Here is a 20,010-nt window from a genome sequence, read left to right as displayed (position 1 = left end):
TTTATGAGAGGACTATGGTAATGGCCCTTTATGACTGGATTTACAGAATGCAAGAAATGTAAATGTGTTCTTGTCATGGCTCAGTTGCTTTTCTCCTATATCTGAATTGCTCACAATTCTAAACAGTGTTTTTTGTGAATTGCTCGTGTTTACACGTGGTGCCAAAAGTGGAGCTCCCCTTTAAGACCACACTACAGATCTCCAGATGTAGGTTTTTGGTGTCAGTGTTTCTACACAGAGCTGCATCCTCCCTTCTTTATCACATAGTGTGGCTATGGCGGCGCAGCCATTTCCTCTCACATGACTCATCTCTCAGGGAGAGGCAGCGGTGAGTTTTCAATGACAAAAGAGAAGCGCTCAGGGGGCGGGGCGTGGAAAGAAATAGCACGCAATTATTAGCAACCGGCCAATAGCGACAAGGGCGGAACCAAGAGGCGTCACTCCCGGCAACGGCCATTTCTGAAGCACTGAGGAGTTCTCCATTTGAGTCTTCGCAGACATTCGCAGAGGAAGGAACAGACGGCCGGTTGTTCACATTCTATTTCACAGTCGTCCAGTTCAACGTTAACAGCAGGTAGGAGAACGAGTTACTTGTTGATCCGTGAACGATCAGTTAATCTGTGTGACATCAGCGCTGTTTGTGGCGGGCTCGTCTTTCCTAACATGGCGGCCGCTCCTTTGTTCGTTTTGGCGCGTTGCCTTTATACGGGCCTCTCTGTATACGAGCCGCTCTGCGCGTATCCTAAGCGAAAGCGAGGCAATGTTTCGACTTGCTGCGAACGATATGTACCGAGGCCCCGCCATGACGCAGCCACTGCTGAGGCCTTCTTCATTAACAAACGACTCCTCGTGACGGGCGGTGTCTCGCTCTCAAGATGGCGACTTTTTTTTTTTTTTCATCGCTGCGCAATTAGCATGTTTCCTTTCTCTTTCATTATGCCTTGCCTAGGTTTATTCTGGAGGCCTCGGTCATGTTGCTGCTTTATTTCCTCAGTGCTTTCTTGGTTTAACCCGCGGTTTTTTTCATAAGTCTGCTGGTAATAGAGCTTTTTGTTATTATTGGGTAGAGGCCCTATTCATTTATTAACGGTTTCCTATAAATAAAATTATTATTGACCCTCCTCAGCCGTCTGCTTTTGTTGTAGAGTGGGGGACGTAACATAGTTATAACAGGAAATGGCCTTTGTTGCTTATTTCTAGACCTGCATTACATCAATAAGTACTGTAATTCTTAGTTTTTCCTGTGGGGGCGCTCCAGGGAAATGTATCACTACCGGGATTCCCTATCGATTGCTGAGGAACGCCTTGTGATCAGATTATTGTCCAGGGACCTTTCTAACAACTAGGGAGGGCCCCTCTAAACATTTTAGGCCCGGTTCACAGTGCTGTTTCCAGCTAATAAATACCCTAAAGCTGTACATGCGCACAATCTCAGTCTACTGGTGGGATCTGCTGACTATATACAATGTGTATGGCAGCAGCTCCACAATTGCCACCAGGGCACGTTTGACTTCAATGCTCTTATGTATGTTTTTCTTATGGAAATAAACGTGTTTCTGGGGAGTTGACCCTATGCCTATAGGAATGTGTATGGTTGGCCTAGTCAATTTAGAAATAAAAATCAATGGGGTTTGTTCAGATTATATTTTTTTTTTATTCTGTTTAATCTAATGTGAAACTTGTTAAATAGTCCTAAAGATCTCTATTGCTGTGTCCTGAGGGTTTGTAGTTTCTATGGTAACAGATTGTGTAGTCCCTGCAGTCGTTTTGCCACCTGCCTTTTCCCCTACGTACTGCTAACCTACCTAATGTAACTGGGTAACAACTATAGGGGATACATGGAAGGGAGCAAAACTACAGGAGCAGACTACAGCGTTGGTTTTTAGTCTGTTATGTAAACAAATGTATGTATAGAAACTAGACACAAATCCGTAGAATATTCCTAACACTGTCAAGTTTTTTTTCATGTTAGATCCATTGAGACAGAAAATAACTTATTGTGAATGTGAGTTCCCTTAAAAAGCGGGCGGAGGGAAAGCAATTTTACTGTACTCCATTAGAAATTATCCTATTTACTATTTATCTGGTCTACTCTGCTGTTTATAGCATAAAATTAAGCCCCCTGCTGTGAAACAGTCTTGCACAGAGCATTTTTTTTTTTTTTTTTTTTTTTTTTTTTTTTACATTCACCTTGTGGAACTACCAGGGGTGGAGGACAGCAGGTGTTGCACAAAGGGGTCTAAGGCAGACCTCCACTTTATGCCTCTGCCATACATAACTCTGCTAGTTGATGGTGTTTTGGTTGTTCATATGCGGTTTATATCACTGCAGAGTGTATAAATCAGAGCAAGGCTGCTGAAGGGGAACCAAGATGCTGATCAGGAATTGCACTAAAGCAGCCCTCTGGGAAAATGTTGTGGTCTTTGCATCCATTTGTAGAGCACATCTGGAGAAAGTTTGTGCAGTCGATCCGCTTACAGGGTGCTTTGTCCAATACTCAATGTTGTGGTCTGCCATTCTGTAACCTGACCAAAGTTGTGACTTTGAATCTTCTAGCATCTTCTGTGTTGACCGGAAGTCATTCTCTATGCATTCCTTTGAGACTTGCCTTGAGCGGCTCATGAGAATGCATAGAGAGAGAGACTTCTAGTCCACGCAGAAAAGGCTGTTTCATTTAGTCCGAATGAGTCCTGTTACAAAACGGCCACCAGAATAGAGGATTTGACTGACCTGTAAGAGGATTGACTGCACTAACATTTTACAGATGTACTCTGCAAAGATATAGCGTTTTTCCAGAGTGCTGCTTTAATTTTATACCCATATTTATTTATATTTTTTCCAATGGAGGTAGTTTTACAATGAAATTTCCTATTAAATAAAAAACCAATACCTATTCTATGCTTATATAGTAGACTATTCTATTGCTTCTGGCCAAACTACGTATCCGGTGTACAGCAGACAAATGGAAACCTTGGGCACCAGACCAGTCACCATTGAAATCAATGGTGATGGAAACCTCTGTTTTTTGTTTGTCCAGGTTCCCTTTCTGACGGAAAGCTCAGATGGAACGTCAGAATGGGACCCTAATGCAGATGTGAACGAAGCCTAAGAACCTGGCATATTTAACTGCATTGCATTTCTTAATCAAATCTTTCAGGCATGGAACGAGATTATGGGCATGGAGCATATGGTCGTGGAATGGAGAACTTTGCGATGGACAGTGCTGGCGAGAGGTAAATGGTCTACGTTTTATGTTTGACATTTCAGTTACTTGCATATTGATCTTCTTTTTAAAAGAAAAAGAAACAAAAAAACTTTTTTTGACAAGTTTTACAACTAACAAACTATTGAATTACTGATCGTTGCACTCGGTTCTCTTTAATACGCCAAATATGGCACCATTTTCTAATTGTTTTGCTAGGAAAGCACTCAACCATGGTGATGGATTATACTACTTTCCCCCCCAAAAAAATAACTGCTTTGTAACTCCTCCATTATATTTATTTGGCTCTTATTCTGTACACTTTTTGAGCTTGCATGTGATATAATCTCACCATCCTCCTATAAGCGGTTTTTGTAGCAGCTTGGTTACTTAAATATTTTGAGTGATTCCTTGAGTTTTTAAAGTACCAAGCTTTGTAGTTTGCAATAATGCCCTGCTTACCTCAGCCCAACCCTCTAGGGGAGTGTATATGCAGTAGTTCAGCTTTTTCTGCATTGGACAAAGTGGAAAATAGATCTACAGTTGAGTATATAGAGCTTACATTTCCAATGATCTAGGAAGTTGAGCTTTTCGGCATACTTTTGTGATCCCTTATGTAATACCCTACGTGGCACCAGGGGTGCACTGTGAGGTATTACTGGCGTATCAGTCATTCTCTCCAGGCATAAAATATAAATGACCATCTAACGAATTATTATTTTTTTAACGACTTAATGTCTGTTTTTGGGGTCTTATTCATGACTGTTTTATTTGTCAACTCACCAAGTCTACTAGCCATGGTATCTTCACACATGTAATATATATATATATATATATATATATATATATATATATATATATATATATATATATATATATATTTATTTATATTATTTTTTCCCCTGTTGTGGTTTCCTCTCTCCAAAAACCTCAATGGTTACCAGTAGTGTGCCACACGATCAAAGTTTTTATGGCAAATTACGGTTTATCTTGTGGCAGCATAGAGCTAAAAAGAGCAGTCTAACTGGGTTATAGATTTCTTTGATAACTAAATGCAAGTTTCATCATAGGCTGCGTAAGCTATAAGGCTGTGTTCAATAGATTATATTTTTTATGTAGTTACATTTTTTCACAACAGACTGGCTATAAATATACATTTTCCAAATAAGGCTCATGCACATTCTACCCTAGAAGAAAATTTTCTATGGAAGAACAGCTCCCTACATATGGCATCTGATGGAACAGGCCGCCATTTTTCTTTTCTCACAATAAGCCTCTGTATGCATACAGAGGTACAGAAGAGGCCTAATGCACGTCTATTGCCCTTAGACTTCTCTTTTTAGGGCCACAGGGACTTGTCATGCAACATAAGCATCCACTGGAATTCATTGAGTTGTTTAAGTTGCGATACAAAATGTGCCAAACTATTGATCCCACCAAATATGCCGATTTACTTTGTACACCGTGCTAGTCTCATGGTGTGGCATAAATTGCTGTGGTGCCCTAGTCTAATTCACTATTCCTGATTTTGGCTAAAAATAAAAAATAGCAGCAAAAGTGTTTTGTTTTTTTTTTGTTTATTTTTAAACTGTTAGGTCCTGATTTAGCAGGCAGAAAAAAATAAATCTTACATTCCTTTAATGAATGAGGCAGATTTTGACATGCCTGCTCTTTCTTCCTTTGGTGTCTTTTGCCTGTGGCCACGGGTGAAAACACTTTCTCTGCCTTCCATTGATATCAATGGGAAGTCAGAGGCGGAACCTCAAAGAACATGCTGTTTTGTTTTTTTGTTCTGGCTAAAAGAGTCAATGGAATAAACCGCCTACCATTGAAATAAAACGGAAGGTGGTTTTGGCTTTTTTTTTGCCCGGTTTCCATGTCAAAATTGGTTCCAAAAAAACTGAACTGTGCCTCCCCCCCCACTTATATATACCCACTCTTTAACTTTACAGTTCTAATCACATGTAAACCTTTACTGTAATTAATTGTAAATGTGAGACCCTAGTTTTGTGCTGAGACATTCAGCACAGTTCAGTCATGTAAATTGTGGCAGCCTGCTAATCAAAGGCTGAGGTTGAAATATTTTAACTTTTTAAGTGGCCTTTTTGATATTCTTAATCTCCTAAAAATTGTCCCCGCACAAAATCCGCTGCAGAATTACTCCCGCTGTCCGACTCACTCTGAAATGGATGGGAGGTGGAATTTTGCGGCAGATTCTGCAGTGTGAACAGGGCCACGAGTGGCCTTTTTGATATCCTTATAGTGTAGTTTAGTTCGACAAACTTCTGACATGCCATAGAGACATGTCAGAAGTTTGGATTGCTGGGGGCCTGAGCACTGAGACCCCCATTAATCGCTAGAACGAAGCAGCTGAAGCACTCGTGTGAGCGCTCAGCTACTTTGTGTCTGTTTGGCTTTTTCCGGAAAGCCGATGTATGGGAGTACAGGCTCATAGACTTTGTATTGAGTTCGTACACCGATACATTTATTTCCGGAAATAGCCGAACAGACACTAGGCAGCTGAGCGCTCACACGAGTGCTTTGTTCTAGCGATTGGTGGGGGTCTCCGTGCTCGGACCCCCACCAATCCAAAGTTATGACATGTCAGAAGTTTGAATGTTTAGCTACACTTTAATTGTTATCCGAAAATTGAAGCAACACTTGGCCCTGGTTCGGTTAGTTATAGAAGGAATGTTTAAAACTTTTTTTTTTCTTTAAGACTGGTTTTATATGTTTAACAAAATTTATTTTAAAATGTAATGTTTGTTTTTTACTGTTAGGGAAACTGAGCCTCTAGTGCTCTTGATAGAATGCAAACTAAACTAATATCTGAAATTGTATACCGCTGGTACATTTAGAAAGGGCCCAACTGGTTAAAACCTGAGCATTCTATTAACATCAGTAAACAGTTAAATAAAAAAGACAAAGCTGCCTGAGCTGAAGGTACATCCAGGCATGCCAGATTTTATTGATTATTTCAATGTTATTGACCAAACCATCCAGCTTTATGGACGGTTTTCCTTTTATAACCTATCTTACTATAATATATTCGGTTAGCTAATGCACTTATTGTCTGAAATTTTAATGTAAAGTTGATAAATGTCAACTGATGCTTGATGTTTTGTTTTGTATTTTTTTTTCTGGAAAGCTTACCTCTATTTTTCTCCTCACGTCAATTCTTCCAGGTTTGGACCTTATGAGTCTTTTGACTCCAGGTCTTCTGTGGGTGGGCGAGATCTGTACAGATCTGGCTATGGTTATAATGAATCCGATCAAGGCTACGGAGATAGTTATGATGGTCGATATGAGAACCCATACCGGAATAGCGTTGACTCTTATGAAGGTAGAAACCAGGGCGGGTCTAGCTGGGATCCGTCTTTCACACGAGCAAAAGTGAGGACTGGGTTTATGGAGGACAGAGGAAGAGACACTTACTCTTCCTACAGCGGTTTTTCTTCGCCCTATATGAAGCCTGCAGCAGTAGGCTCTCGGGGAAGAGGAATGCCTGCTTACCCCGACGGTGCATATGGCGGCAGAAGCAATGATGCTTTTGGAGGACCAGCAACAGGCAGAGGCCGTGGCCGAGGAGTAAGTACAGAATCTTCTCAGATTCTTTTTGATAGTCACTTTGAATTATTTAAAGACCAGAACTTTAAAATGGCATACTGTCCATCATATTATATTGCTTGGAGGTTTGTGTACTCCCAGTATGAAAACTAACTTTTAAAGAAGTAATGCTTTAAAAGTTCAACTGGGGATTTGCCCATTTTTCTAAATTCTTTCCATGTGAAAGAAAATTTAAGTAATGATATAATTTAAATGGCATGTTCTTTCTGTTCATAAGGAAATAGTCTTCCTTGGCCTTATTGAAGCAATAACTAAAGAAAATAAACAAATTGCAAAAGGTTACATGAAGACCTTTTTGAAGTTCTGAGTAGGTTAAAGGTGCAATGTATTAGTCAAATGTATCTTCATAATTTAATATTTGTTTAGTACAGTTGGTTGAGTCACATTTGTACTTAAGACCATTTCCCCTCTAAAAGCAATAAGCTTTCTAATTGCCCAGTTAGTTTCATAGGTAATAGGTGTGAATTCTGTGTGGCGCTATGAGCCATTACTTGATTTGCTATGCTGTTTTACATATTTATTGCTACAGCATAGAATTTAATTTGTGCACAATCGCAAGAATTCCGACATCCGATTTCTTGTGGTCATTGCCTGTGTCTTTCTCTGTAGGTAAACACTGAGTGTTGTAACACATGATTTTTTTGACTGACAGTCACCGGTCTAAAGAAAACTTATCCATGTTTCATTACTGGAGGGAGACCACTGTACAGGAATTTTCACACATTAAATGACTATTAGTTGCTCTAAATTCCTTAGTTCTTACTAAAGCCCCTATTACACTGGCCGATTTTGGCCTCTGCAGCGAGCGCGGAAAAAGACAGCTCGTTCATCAGCGCTCTTCTTTCCTTTCACGAGGAGCGATGTATGAGGTCAAGCAGTCGTTACTCGGACACCTCGTCCCCATACGTTATCGTGTCGGCAGCGCATCTCCCTGTTTACACATTGAAATGGGAGCAGTTTTTTGGCGCGGTTTCCGCGTCAAACTCTGAACTCCCCCCCTATGAGCGCTCATCTGCCCGATAATTGTAAAACCCCCTTAATCCTTTACAGTAATTACTCAACCTAGAATAAATTAATTCAAAAACCTTCCAGAGTAGCAAGTGCTTAAAGGGGTTGTCTGAGATTTAATGACTTTATTAATGCTTGTAATTTATAAATGTAAATAAATTTTCCAAAGTGGCCCCGTTTTCTGATCTTGACGGGGACGTCACGCTCTGCTCTGGCTGCTTTGTTGATCTTGAGTTCTTTGCCGGGTATACGACACATCACTTGTCACGTGGTGTATATCGGCTTTTTCTATTGTAACGCGCATGCGCGGCCCCCTGCTGTTTAGAGAACAGCAGGGACAGTGCATGCACGTTACGGGCTGTGAAGCAGAACAAGCCGATATACACCACGTGACAAGTGACGTGTCGTATACTCAGCAAAGAAATCATTCAAGCTCAACAAAGCGGCCAGTGCAGTGTGACGTCACCCGTCAAGTTCCCCACGGCAGGATCTGGAAACGGGGCCACGTTGTTAATGCTTGCAATTTATAAATGTAAATACATTTGTAATATACTTACATTTTCTAGTCATTAAATCTCGGGCAACCCCTTTAAGTTATTTATTTTTTATTTTTTTACAAAGGTAGCTTTTAGTTTTAAGCGTAGATATATATAGTATTTCTTACTAATACCTTTAATTTTGAAAAAATGCATTGCACCTTTAATGAGTATTTGCGAAATTTGTAATGTGTTAAGTTTTCTTTGTTATATTTTGGCGGGGCATGTTTTGAAATTACATTCTGGGCTTTATTTATATTACGTTTGAACCACAGCTCTTTACTGATCAATGTGGTTCTGTACATTCCTAATGCTGCTTGGTTTGTAAAGGGATACATTTATTTTAAAAAAAGCTTTGGGTATTCTCAGTAGTTTAACTTGTTCTTTACACTAATTTTAGCAGCTTGGCCGAGGTATGCGCAGACCTGGAATGGTGGACTTTAAGCACCAGCCTATGCCTGGTGGTATGTCAAGAGGAATTAAGAGAAAAATGGGCCAACCTTTCAAGTCACCCGTAGGTTTTGGCAAAAAAGCAAAGCTGGCTAAATCTGGAGGAAACCAAAATGCCAAAAATACTCCCGTACCAGGTACTGTCATTGAATGTAAAACTTGCCATATAGTAATTAGTACAATACTGTAAATGTTGTAAAATGTTCAGGTATGGTTAAGAAATCTCAATGAGGATTTGTAGTTTAATCTACAGACAAGGGTCCAAGTTCAACCAAGGAGAAAATAGAATAGATGGTACGATTTGGTTTTTCGCTTTGAACAATTCCTTTACTGTGATTGTTTCCTCTTTTGTGGTGATTGTAGAAGTTGCCTGCGAAGGACTCCATTTTCCTAAGTAAGATGTGCCTGGAACACAAGCCCCTCACTCAATTTGTAGCAGTTTTAGCTACTAGAGGAGTCTTGAGTGGGGACCATAAGAAAAGACTTTCTAAACTAGACTGCCCCTTTTTAAGGAGGGCATTTTTTTTTATCCTGACTGGCAAATAGAACCAGTTGAATTTTATTAAGTGGGGCTCTTCCGTTATAATGGGTTATTTTAAAGTCACTTGGGCAGATTGACAACGGTTTGCATCTAGGATGTGTAAAAAAAAAAATGCATACAATTTTAGTGCATTTCCTATGAATTTAAAAGGTTTTTGCTCCTCAGATACTTTTTAAAGTGAAACATTTCAAAGGGACGTCCCTTTTATATACTAAGTAAACAGACTAAGTTAGTATAAAGAAGTGCATAGCAATATGTGTCAAATTCATCCTAAAGGTTTAGCCACTGATAGATTTGGTGTACATTCAGATTGCCTGGTCTAGATTTATACGGTCTAAATCTTAGACAGCTTAGTAAATTTGCCCGACTGAATATTGCTATGATTGTGTGCTCTACTTATGTTGTTTTTTTTTTTTTTGTCAGAGCCACTTGATCCAGAAGAGGAAGAGAAACGCCGCACAGAGGCTAGAAGAGAAAAACAGAGGCGCAGAAGAGAGAAGAACAGTGAAAAATACGGAGATGGGTACGGGTCTACTTTTGGTCACTTGTGAGTTTTTTTTTATTTAACATGGATCTGTCACCTGACTATGCTGCCCTATGCAAGGGCAGCATATTACAAGGATAGGTATGCTCTTCCATAAGGCACAAAATAAATATATTGGCTAATAGAAGTGGTCAAATAACTTGCCAGTGATGCTACTAGAAGTCCAGAGTATTCATGAGAAAAGCGATTTCTCTGTACTCCCCAGTGGTGACTGGTGTATTTGAAAATAGTACTGACCACAGAATCCTATGTGGGAGTCAGGTGTAGTCTTTCCTTGTTCCTATTAGCCATATTGCAAAAATATTTCCATGTTTACTGGAGATTGATTTTTAACTTGACATATTTTTTATTTATTTTTTTGTTTTTTAGAATGGCCTTCACATGCTCCTTCTGCAAGTTCAGATCTTTTGATGAAAAAGGTATTGAAGAACACTTGGAAAGTCCAGCTCATCAAGAGATGTTGGATCATATTCAGAAACAAACTAAATTTGATAAACCAGTCATGGAGTTCTTGCATGTAAGTAGAATATAAATGCTTAGTTTAACAGACTTCAATAGAAAGTAACATAAATGTGGCATTGGCAAGTTTTTAGGCACTTGGTCTACCTGAGGCTAGTTACACAGCACTGACCTTGACCCTCGTTTGTCAGAGCTAATATGTAAAGTCAAGGTGCAAGATTTTTCCACTTTATTTATGATTGGCATTGGAAAATTTTCAGGAGTGTTCATTGAAGTAAATCTGAACTATCTTAGAAATTACTTTACCTGGCCATACACCGATGTCACCGAACCCGCCTATTTCGTTTGGACTGGCTGACCATCTAATATGTATTGCGTTCTGCCTCCTCCACCCCGTGATTGCAGATGGAGAGATGGGTGGGTTGAGCATGTTGAGTTTCAACATGCCGACCCTTTTGTTCACTTGGAAATGAGCTGCTGCCAGAAGTCTGGCACAAACTTTTCTCAGCTCCCTTATCACTATTCAAAACACGTGTATGTTTATGGGGCAGTTGTTGGGTTCTTGGTATAGCATTTGATTTCTTAATTTTTTTTTTTTTAAAGGAATGCATAGTTAACAAGTACAAGAAAACAGCTGCACGTAAAGCACAATCTGTCCAAACTGAAGCTGCAAAATCTCCAGAGAAGGATATCATGGAAGGTAATGTCGTGTGTTGTATTTTATTTTTAGATGTAAAGCTAATAGGGCTGACCTGAAGAGTTTGTTTTGAATTGGCTGACTAGCTGTCTTGGTGCCCCTTTAATTTAACTTTTTATTTATGCAAGTGACGGCAGAAAGATTACAGCCTGTTGTAATCTCTTCTGTGACCCTATGGGGATACAGGGCCCTTTCTTAAAAAGGCTCTGTCACCACATTATAAGTGCCCTATCTCCTACATAAGGAGATGGGCGCTATAATGTAGGTGACAGTAATGCTTTTTATTTAAAAAAAGACATTTTTACCACTTTATTAGCGATTTTTAGATTTGTGCTAATGAGTTGTTTAATGCCCAAGTGGGCGTATTTTTACTTTAGACCAAGTGGGTGTTGTGCTGGGGAGTGTGACGCTGACCAATCAGCGTCATGCACTCCTCTCCATTCATTTACACAGCGCATAGGGATCCTGCTAGATCACTATGTGCTGTCTTATACTAATACATTAACAATACTGAAGTGTTTAGACAGTGAATAGACCTTCCACGGGATGTCTATTCACAATCTCTGAAGCAAGAGGAGCTGAGTAGATTGATATATAGCTTTGTGACACCAGATTAATAATTACTTGTACCTTGCTACTTCTGGGAGTACAGTCAGTAGTCTTAATCAGTGATTGGCTTCCATGTGAGCGTGGATTCAAAGATAGATGTTAATCACTGGGTAGGACCGTGCACTGTACTCCTAATATTAGAATGAGCATTGATTTAAGTGAATACATTTTTATTTATAATGAAGCTTTTCTCAATCTGCTCAGCACCTACTGCTCTTTAACATGCTAACTAGATTCGATAGCATGCTTAACCGGACAGGTTCCCTCTAAGGTTAAAATGACTTGTCATGTGACAATAGCTAATGGCTGCTGCTTGACCCCCTGGTATTGTCCATATCCATGGCAGCAGAATTTTTGGAAGGTTGTTTTATGTAATGACCATAAGGGGTGAAAAAAGCAGGCGTGAAACTAAAATCCAATTTAGTACTGTTCACTGCACCTACAGTCCTAGAAAGCATCAGTAGGGCAACCCTTTCAGTCAGCAACTCTTCTCAAATCCTTGTTGCTATATGATTCAACAATTTTGATTTTGAGAAGTAAATTCCTCAGCTGCTACTAAAGTATGTGTGGCACTTTGTTTGTATATATTTTAAAGAATATTGTCTTTTTAGGAGTTACTCCAGATGACCATATGATAAAAGTCGAAACTGTGCATTGCAGTGCTTGTAGTGTGTATGTTCCTGCACTGCATAGCTCTGTTCAACTGCATCTGAAGTCTTCTGATCATTCAAAGAGTAAACTGGTAAGAATGTGCCTCCTCTATATATAATCTAAACTGTTTTATTCAACTGTTAAAGGGATTGCCCCAGCTGGACAGCCCCTGTCCAGTCACCCAGTTAGGGAACCCCTCTATGACAGAATCAAAAGCTTTTGGAATGAAGGCTTCTATGCTTTTATACGATTATAGCATTTCGATTCATTAGTTTGTTTTGGCCAGAGTGTTCCTTTGAAAAAAATAAAATAAAAATTCCTTCAAAAGTGTGTATAGTTTCAACTGAACAACCACACTTGTGAGTCTAAAAGCTATTGTATTATAATAATAATCATTGTTATGGCTGTGTTCTCAATGGAAACACTTTACAGATATCGCTTGTAACAAGCATTCAGTGCTAAATGGTCAACAGCAAAATTTTTATTTTTTTCCCAGGCCTATAAAGATCAAATAAAACGAGAGAGCATTTTGACAGCTACAAGCATCTTAAATAATCCCCTTGTAAAGGCAAGATATGAGCTCTATTTGAAGGTAAGCTAAACAAGTAGAGGATACAAATATTGTATTCGTAGTTCATACGTGACCATGTTTTTTTGTCTTTTCTCCCCTGCATTCATGTAAAACCACCAAGATGATGGCTAATGCTAGTCTATGTAGTTTAAGGCTGGGTTCTCATAGCTCAGATACGCTGTGTAAAAATCACGCAGCATATCAGTCCTGGAACCCTCAGTACAATCAGTCTGAAAAAATGGCCATTGTGGTGCGTTTTTTTTTTTTTTCATATGTAATTTCCGCTGTGGGGAAAAAAAAAGCTGTTCTTACTTACCCCCTCCCTCATCTCTGCATGTAGTCCTGCCTCCAACAAATGACATTGCAGGCCATGTGACACTGCAGCATGTCATTCTAGTAGGCTGGGCTGCAGGAAGGAGAGCGTTCCAAGTAAGTAGGAATATCTTCCGGAGTTGTGACTTTTGCTTCAGAATTGCAGCGATTATGCTGCAAAAATCACAACACTTGGCTTTCAATTGCGGGGAAAACCCACGACCATAAACAAATGCATCATAAATTGAAAAAACAGAGGAAGTAATCCAGCGCTGAGTCCAGTTGTGAATTAAAAAGGAAGCGTTGTTCCCATCTTTATTCGAGTAATATAATTAAAAATCGTAGGGAGACGCAGTCCCAGAAAGATTGTGAGTAGGCGGTATGCCCTGGCCTACGCGAACTTCTTTGCCATGATTAAGAGCACAGGAGCTGCTCGAAACGCATAGGCCAGGGCATACCGCCTACTCACAATCTTTCTGGGACTGCGTCTCCCTACGATTTTTAATTATATTACTCGAATAAAGATGGGAACAACGCTTCCTTTTTAATTCACAACTGGACTCAGCGCTGGATTACTTCCTCTGTTTTTTCCATTACACACCGCCAGCCGTAGCGGGAATCCGAGCGGAGAGTCAGGAGACGCACTTAACTGGTGAGCTGGAGGTTTCCTCCCTTCATTTCTTCATCATAAATTGACCTGCTACGGAATTAAATTCCACACCACAGGTCAATGTATTAATGTTTACAGTGCGGCTTTTTTTTTTTCTGCCGCATGAGATTATCTAAATGTCATCCACGTTGCTGCTACTGTAAATGCTGCAGAATTTCCGCACAGAATTCAGTTGCAGGAATTCTGCAGCGTTTATGCTACATGAAAACCCGGCCTAAGGGTATGTTCCCACACACAGGATACTCTGCAGATTTTCTGCAACAGATTTGCCAGTGTTCTAGAGATTCTGCTGCAGATTTTCCATACCAAATGGGTGTTTTTTTTTTTTCCATGCTCATTGCTGCAGGAACGTTCAATTTTTTTTTTTCTTTCCCCCAACTGTTTTTACCTGTGGTGTTAAACATTGGTTATAGCGTGCACATGCTGATTTCCAGCAGTTTTTACTGCATTTCCATTGCGTAAAAACCAAAACCTAAATCTGTTGCGGAATTTCTGCTCCCCTTTGAAGTCTATGGGCAAAACCCGCAGCATCTCCGCACAGAACACGCAGCATGAATTGACATGCTGCGGAATTGAAAAATGCACCACAGAACACTTTCCACTCTACTTTTGTGTTTTGTTTTTTCACAGCGTGTGCATGAGATTTTCTCATTCACTTTGCTGCTACTTTAAATGATGCAGAATTTCCACACAGAATACGGTTATGGAAATTCCACTACGTGGGAACCCAGCCTAAGGGTCCATGAACACGTTGTGGTTGTTATGCGGTTAGAACCGCATCCAGAAAAACCACATGCATTTTTACCACACTTTGGCAGGTATTTTTTGCCGCATTAAAAAAATGCAAGAAATCGCTGTAAGGGTATGTTCACACGAGGGCGTCCGTAACGGCTGAAATTACGGGGATGTTTCAGCCTGAAAACATCCCCGTAATTTCAGCCGTACCGGCATGTGCAGGCGCTTGAACGCAGCGTCCATTACGGCCGTAATTAGCGCTGCTATTCATTGGAGTCAATGAATAACTGCTCCAATTACGGCCAAAGAAGTGACAGGTCACTTCTTCTACGCGGGCGTCTATTTACGCGCCGTCATTTGACAGCGGCGCGTAAATATACGCCTCGTGTGAACAGACAAACGTCTGCCCATTGCTTTCAATGGCCAGATGTTTGTCAGCGCTATTGAGGCGCGATTTTCAGACGTAATTCGGGGCAAAAACGCCCGAATTACGTCCGTTAATAGGCCGTGTGAACATACCCTAAACAAAACACATCCATTTTTTTTATTTTTTTTTCGGTGCAACTCAACCGCAACGTGCAAGTGGACACTTGGGCCGGGTTCCCACGTAGTGTAAACGCTGTGGAATTTACGCAATTAAATTCTGTACAGAAATTTCACAGCGTTTACCTTAGTAGCAAAGTGAATGAGAATTAGAAAACCTCATTCCCACGCTGCCGAAAAAACGCAGCGTAAACGTTAATAAATTGACCTGCGGTGCAGGATTTAAATCTGCAGCATGTAAACTTAAACTAGAATGCAGCATATCTTCAGTTGCGGGTTTTCCAAGCAACAGACGGCAAAGTGTTACAACTTTTGCTGCAAGAATTGCAACTCCAGAAAATAAAAATAAAAAAATCATACTTGCCCAGAATGCTCTTTCTTCCTGCAGTCTGGCCTCCTACAATGACTTTCCATACCATGTGACCGCTGTAGCCAATGACTGGCTGCAGCAGCACATGCCCTGCAATGTCATTGTAGGAGGCCAGACTACGTGCAGAGAAGACGAGGGGGTAGTATGAACGGCCTTCTTTCACAGTAGAAATTCAGTTTGAAAAACCAGACCACAATGTGGTGCCATTTATCATTTTTAGATGGAATGTGCTGCGGGTGCGATGTCAGACACGCTGCGTGATTTTTATTCTGCGTATCTGTCCTGTGGGAACCCGGCCTTAATGTTGTCTTTGGCTGTTTTTTTGTTTTTTTTTAAACGGTCATGCAGTACCTTAACTGGTTGCATGCTATGCAGAGTTCCCCTGGCTCTTTTGCCACGATGGGTGGGTATATAGTTTCGAATGTTGTATGCAGGTGTTAAATGTTGAAACACCTCTTAAAAAAAACAAAAAAAATATGCAATGTTTATAGGCTGTTTCACATCAGCATTTACTTTTCGATGAGGGGTTTCTGTCAGGGGAAACCCCCCTCAACGGAAAGTCAAACGGAATTCTTGGCTTCCGTTTGAATCACCGAATGCGCTACCGTCAAAACAACGGAACCCTGTCACAACGGTGACAAACTGCAACAATTAGCAATGTTTCCATCACCATTGAGATCAAAAGTTTCCGTTTGACTTTCCGTTGAGGGGTTCCGTCGGAGGTACCCCTCAACAGTCAATGCTGATGTGAACAGGCCCTTACTTTGTAATTGAAAAACAGCAGGTGGGTTTTAAAAACCACACATTTTCTTATGTTGAATTCCAGTCTCTTGTTCCAGACATTTGAGTTTGCTCATGCCGTTTTTATATGGTGAATTAACCAGTTCAGGACCGGGCTATTTTGAGCCTTCGGGACCAGACACAGTTTAGCCATTTTTAGCACACGTTAGTTGAAGAGGCTCTGTCACCAAATTATCAAATCCCTATCTCCTATTGCATGTGATCGGCGCTGCAATGTAGAGAACAGTAACGTTTTTTTATTTTTTGAACGATCATTTTTGGCTAAGTTATGAGCAATTTTATATTTATGCAAATGAGCCTTTCTAATGGACAACTGGGCGTGTTTTGTGTTTTTAGCAACTGGGCGTGTTTACTTCTGTCACTGCACAATCACACTGTGCTGTGGATCATGCTGGGCTGGAACAATGAGAAGTGTATTAGGCTGATTAGTCACTGATTGGTCAGCGTCATACACTCTGAACAACGCCCAGTTGGTAAAAAGTAAAAACACGCCCAGTTGTCCATTGAGAAACTAATTAACATAAATCTAAACTAGATCATAACTTGCTCAAAAATGATAGTTTTTCCAAAAGAAAAACCACTGCTGTTATCTACATTACAGCGTGGATCAGATCATGTAGGAGATAGGGCACTTATAATGTGGTGACAGAGCCTCTTTAAATGGCTAACTTTTATTTCTTGAGCTAGCGACATGATTTTTGCGATGTTTTTCCGTAGACCATGCAGGTTTCTTTTTTTTTTTTTTTTTTTTTTTTTTTAAATCATTTTTATACACATCCTTTTTGCGATTTTCAATTTATTTATTTTTTTCGTTTTTGGGCTTAAAGTTTGAGAACAATAGTAAAAAAAGCTTTTTTACTTTTCAGCAATTTTTTTTTTGGTAATAACATTTTTACCCTAAAATAGACCTTTTATTTGTGGTCGTTGTCCACTGTAAATTTTAATATATTACCTGTCTATATCAGGGCAATTGGCTCAGGGCTAGCGTTATGACAATGATTGGCAGGGGTTGAATGGTTTTGGGGTGGGTATTTTGTGTTTTTTTTTTTTTTTTTTTTTTTTGCACTTTACTTTGGGGAACTTTATATATATTTTTTCTTTTACACCATGCTTTTCCACTGTAACTGGCGCTGCACAGCTGGAGCTGTTACAGGGGAAATCAGCCGATTGTCACGAATAGGGCTGTGCTGGGTCTAGTAAGACCCAGCAGCAGTCTGCCACTAACAGCACCCGGCGATCATGTGACCAGTCACATGAACACCGGGACCAAAGAGACAGCGGTGTGGCCGCTGCCTCTATTCCTATACACGGTGTTCATTAAGCGCTGTGTAAAAGATCGGAGCAGACAAGCAGCGAAAGCTGCTTCTATCCTCCTCAGGGTCCCCGGCAGTCACTGACAGCCGGAGACCCGACATTCAGCTGCCCGATCGCTCGGGCAGCAAGTTAAAACCTGTGCCGTAAAGTCTATGGCGCGGGTTTTAAGGAACCTGACCTCTGGCCGTAAAAACACAGCCAGCGGTCAGGAACCAGTTAAGTGACCAGAATGGTCAGGATAGTAATCCTTGGTGTTTTGTAAAGAAATGTGCCTGTGTATATGGGGACTAGATATCGAGTTTTTGAAACGTTCTGGTGGTTGGTAGAACTGCTACAAGCAGGTGATTAAGAAAATTGTCTTTTCACCTGTTTACTATGTCTGTTTTTTTATTTATTTTTAATATACATATTTTTTTATTTTTAAGGGTGAAAATCCTTTTGAGGCTCAACCTGAAGACTCTAACCCAGAAACTGTTGCTGAAGACGCAACTGGAGTACCTGCTGCCGAGGAATGTGGTGTTAGTGCAAATGATGATTCTGCAGCAGCTTCTTGTTCAGAAGATTTCACCGCAGACCCTCTTGCCTCTACTGATGAAAACTAGTTGTGCCAGTAGGCACAAAGGCATAGCGATCTTTTTTTCTTTTTAAAACTGTTGTGCCATCATATTTTTAAACCTTGGCTTTGTGGGCAATAAATTTAAAGTTTGGTATTTGCAAAAGTTGAAAAAAAAAAAAGAGAACAAAAAAAATTTCAAATGTTGTATCTTCATACAAGGAGTTTATCTTCTCATGATTTTTTTTAAACTGGTAATCTTTTTTTATGTTTATTGATCAGGACCCATCCTGGTAACATGTCAGTTTTATTTTCAGTCTTCTATTCTAGGTTGTTATATTTTTATCCTAAAAATGCTGTGAAGTCTTGGAATGTATTTGTACAATGTTGGACAGTTAGTGTTTATCTTGTAGTTTGTGACACCAAAATATTGTGGCATTGTAAACTTTATTTTTTTTATTTTTCTTGTTTTGCTTCTTACATCCTTGTCTCAGATAACTGAATAAATCTCAAACTGTTCACTATCTTAAAGCCTTTGATAAAAATCCTAAAACCAGCATTTTCTGGGTCTGCAGTTTCCTGTGTCTAAAGTCCTTTCTATCTTTGGGACCTCGACCTGTGTTGTAGAACTTGAAGGGCTTTTATGTAAATAAAGTTGAATTATTGTGTAAAGAAATGATGCTGCTTGCTGATGTCCACTTTTCAGTTTCAATCCCTTGCCATTTTTCAGATCTTTATTTGCTTATTGGATGAAAATGTTTGTTTTTACATAAAGGCTAATAACCCATACATAATTCGTCCTACTCTTAGCTGAGGTGGATAAAATGGCATTCAGTTTAGTCAATCTTCTGAGATAAACCTGTACAATTGGTCTCTCGTCCTGAAGCCATGTTTCTGCCTGAAGTCCATCCTGGTCTAGGGTTCCTTAGGTCATGTGCTACCATTAATTTAGGGTTTTCCTATGGTGGAAACTATTTCTACTCATGACCGTTTCCCTATGGGGAAAAACCTCCAAACAATAAGGTCCTGGTACCCTGCAATATTACTGTGTTCAAAGGTTTGTGCCCCAACACTGTTCTTTCGGAGCACAAACAGATCATGAAAATGGTGAGTAATTGAAATGCAAAGGAGATTTCTCAATCGGTTTAAGGCTTCATGCCCACTTCAGTCTTCAGGGAGCTAGCTGTTTTTCAGACGGCTAGCACCCTGACCCATTCCATTCAATGGGACCATGCACACTTCAGTTTTTGTTTTTTTTTGACGGTCCTGTCCCAATGCTGTGTTGCGACAAAAGTAGAGCATGTCCTACTTTGGTCCGAGATTCCGTGTGCCTAGCAACAGCCGGGCGGACAGAGGTACACATACAGACAGATACTGCACTGCCCTAATCGGCTGGAACGCAGCAATATGGGATCTGACCTCACTGGATGATGCGGCAGTCCATGTTACCGCTGCAGCCTGTGATGGGCTGCAGCGGTCACATGGTCTGAAACGTCATCTCAGGAGGCCAGACCTGAGGAAGAAGCAGGGAAAAGTAACTTCTTTTTTTTTTTTTTTTATATATAAAATGGACCATTAATCTATATTGTGAGCGCCACCCATGGTATTCCCTGTCCAGCAGTAGTCTCTGTCCAGGGTGCTGAAAGAGTTAAAGGGCTGCACTGGTCAGCAGTAACTCTTTCAGCAACCTGGACAGTGAGTACCGCTGGACAGGGAATAGCATGTGTGGCACCCACCATATCGTGTACATAGTGTGAACGGGTTTGTTTCCTCTTGTAAACTGAAACGCGGAAGTGTATACCAAGCACACTTCCAAT

General features: G+C 40.3%; 1 protein-coding gene across 3 annotated transcripts; it reads left to right on the top strand.

The window, feature by feature from the left end:
- Positions 1-324: 324 nt before the first annotated feature.
- On the top strand, positions 325-18,869 carry ZNF326 (zinc finger protein 326). 3 transcript variants are annotated; one of them, XM_075833242.1, is made up of 10 exons: positions 325-574; positions 3,158-3,233; positions 6,388-6,790; positions 8,777-8,960; positions 9,788-9,911; positions 10,278-10,425; positions 10,971-11,067; positions 12,285-12,415; positions 12,821-12,916; positions 18,066-18,869. In XM_075833242.1, exons 2-10 carry the CDS (start codon positions 3,160-3,162, stop codon positions 18,240-18,242), a joined length of 1,434 nt encoding a protein of 477 aa, XP_075689357.1. In that variant the 5' UTR covers positions 325-574; positions 3,158-3,159; the 3' UTR covers positions 18,243-18,869. The 3 variants fall into 3 exon arrangements, with proteins under 3 accessions (XP_075689357.1, XP_075689356.1, XP_075689358.1); XM_075833241.1 differs by having other exon boundaries at positions 330-574; positions 8,774-8,960; XM_075833243.1 differs by having other exon boundaries at positions 343-574; positions 8,774-8,960; positions 9,788-9,887.
- The last annotated feature ends 1,141 nt before the right edge of the window (positions 18,870-20,010 follow it).

This window comes from Rhinoderma darwinii, chromosome 7 (assembly GCF_050947455.1).
Source record: "Rhinoderma darwinii isolate aRhiDar2 chromosome 7, aRhiDar2.hap1, whole genome shotgun sequence".
NCBI classification, from domain to species: Eukaryota; Metazoa; Chordata; class Amphibia; order Anura; family Rhinodermatidae; genus Rhinoderma; species Rhinoderma darwinii.
This window is presented reverse-complemented; position numbering and strand designations above follow the sequence as displayed.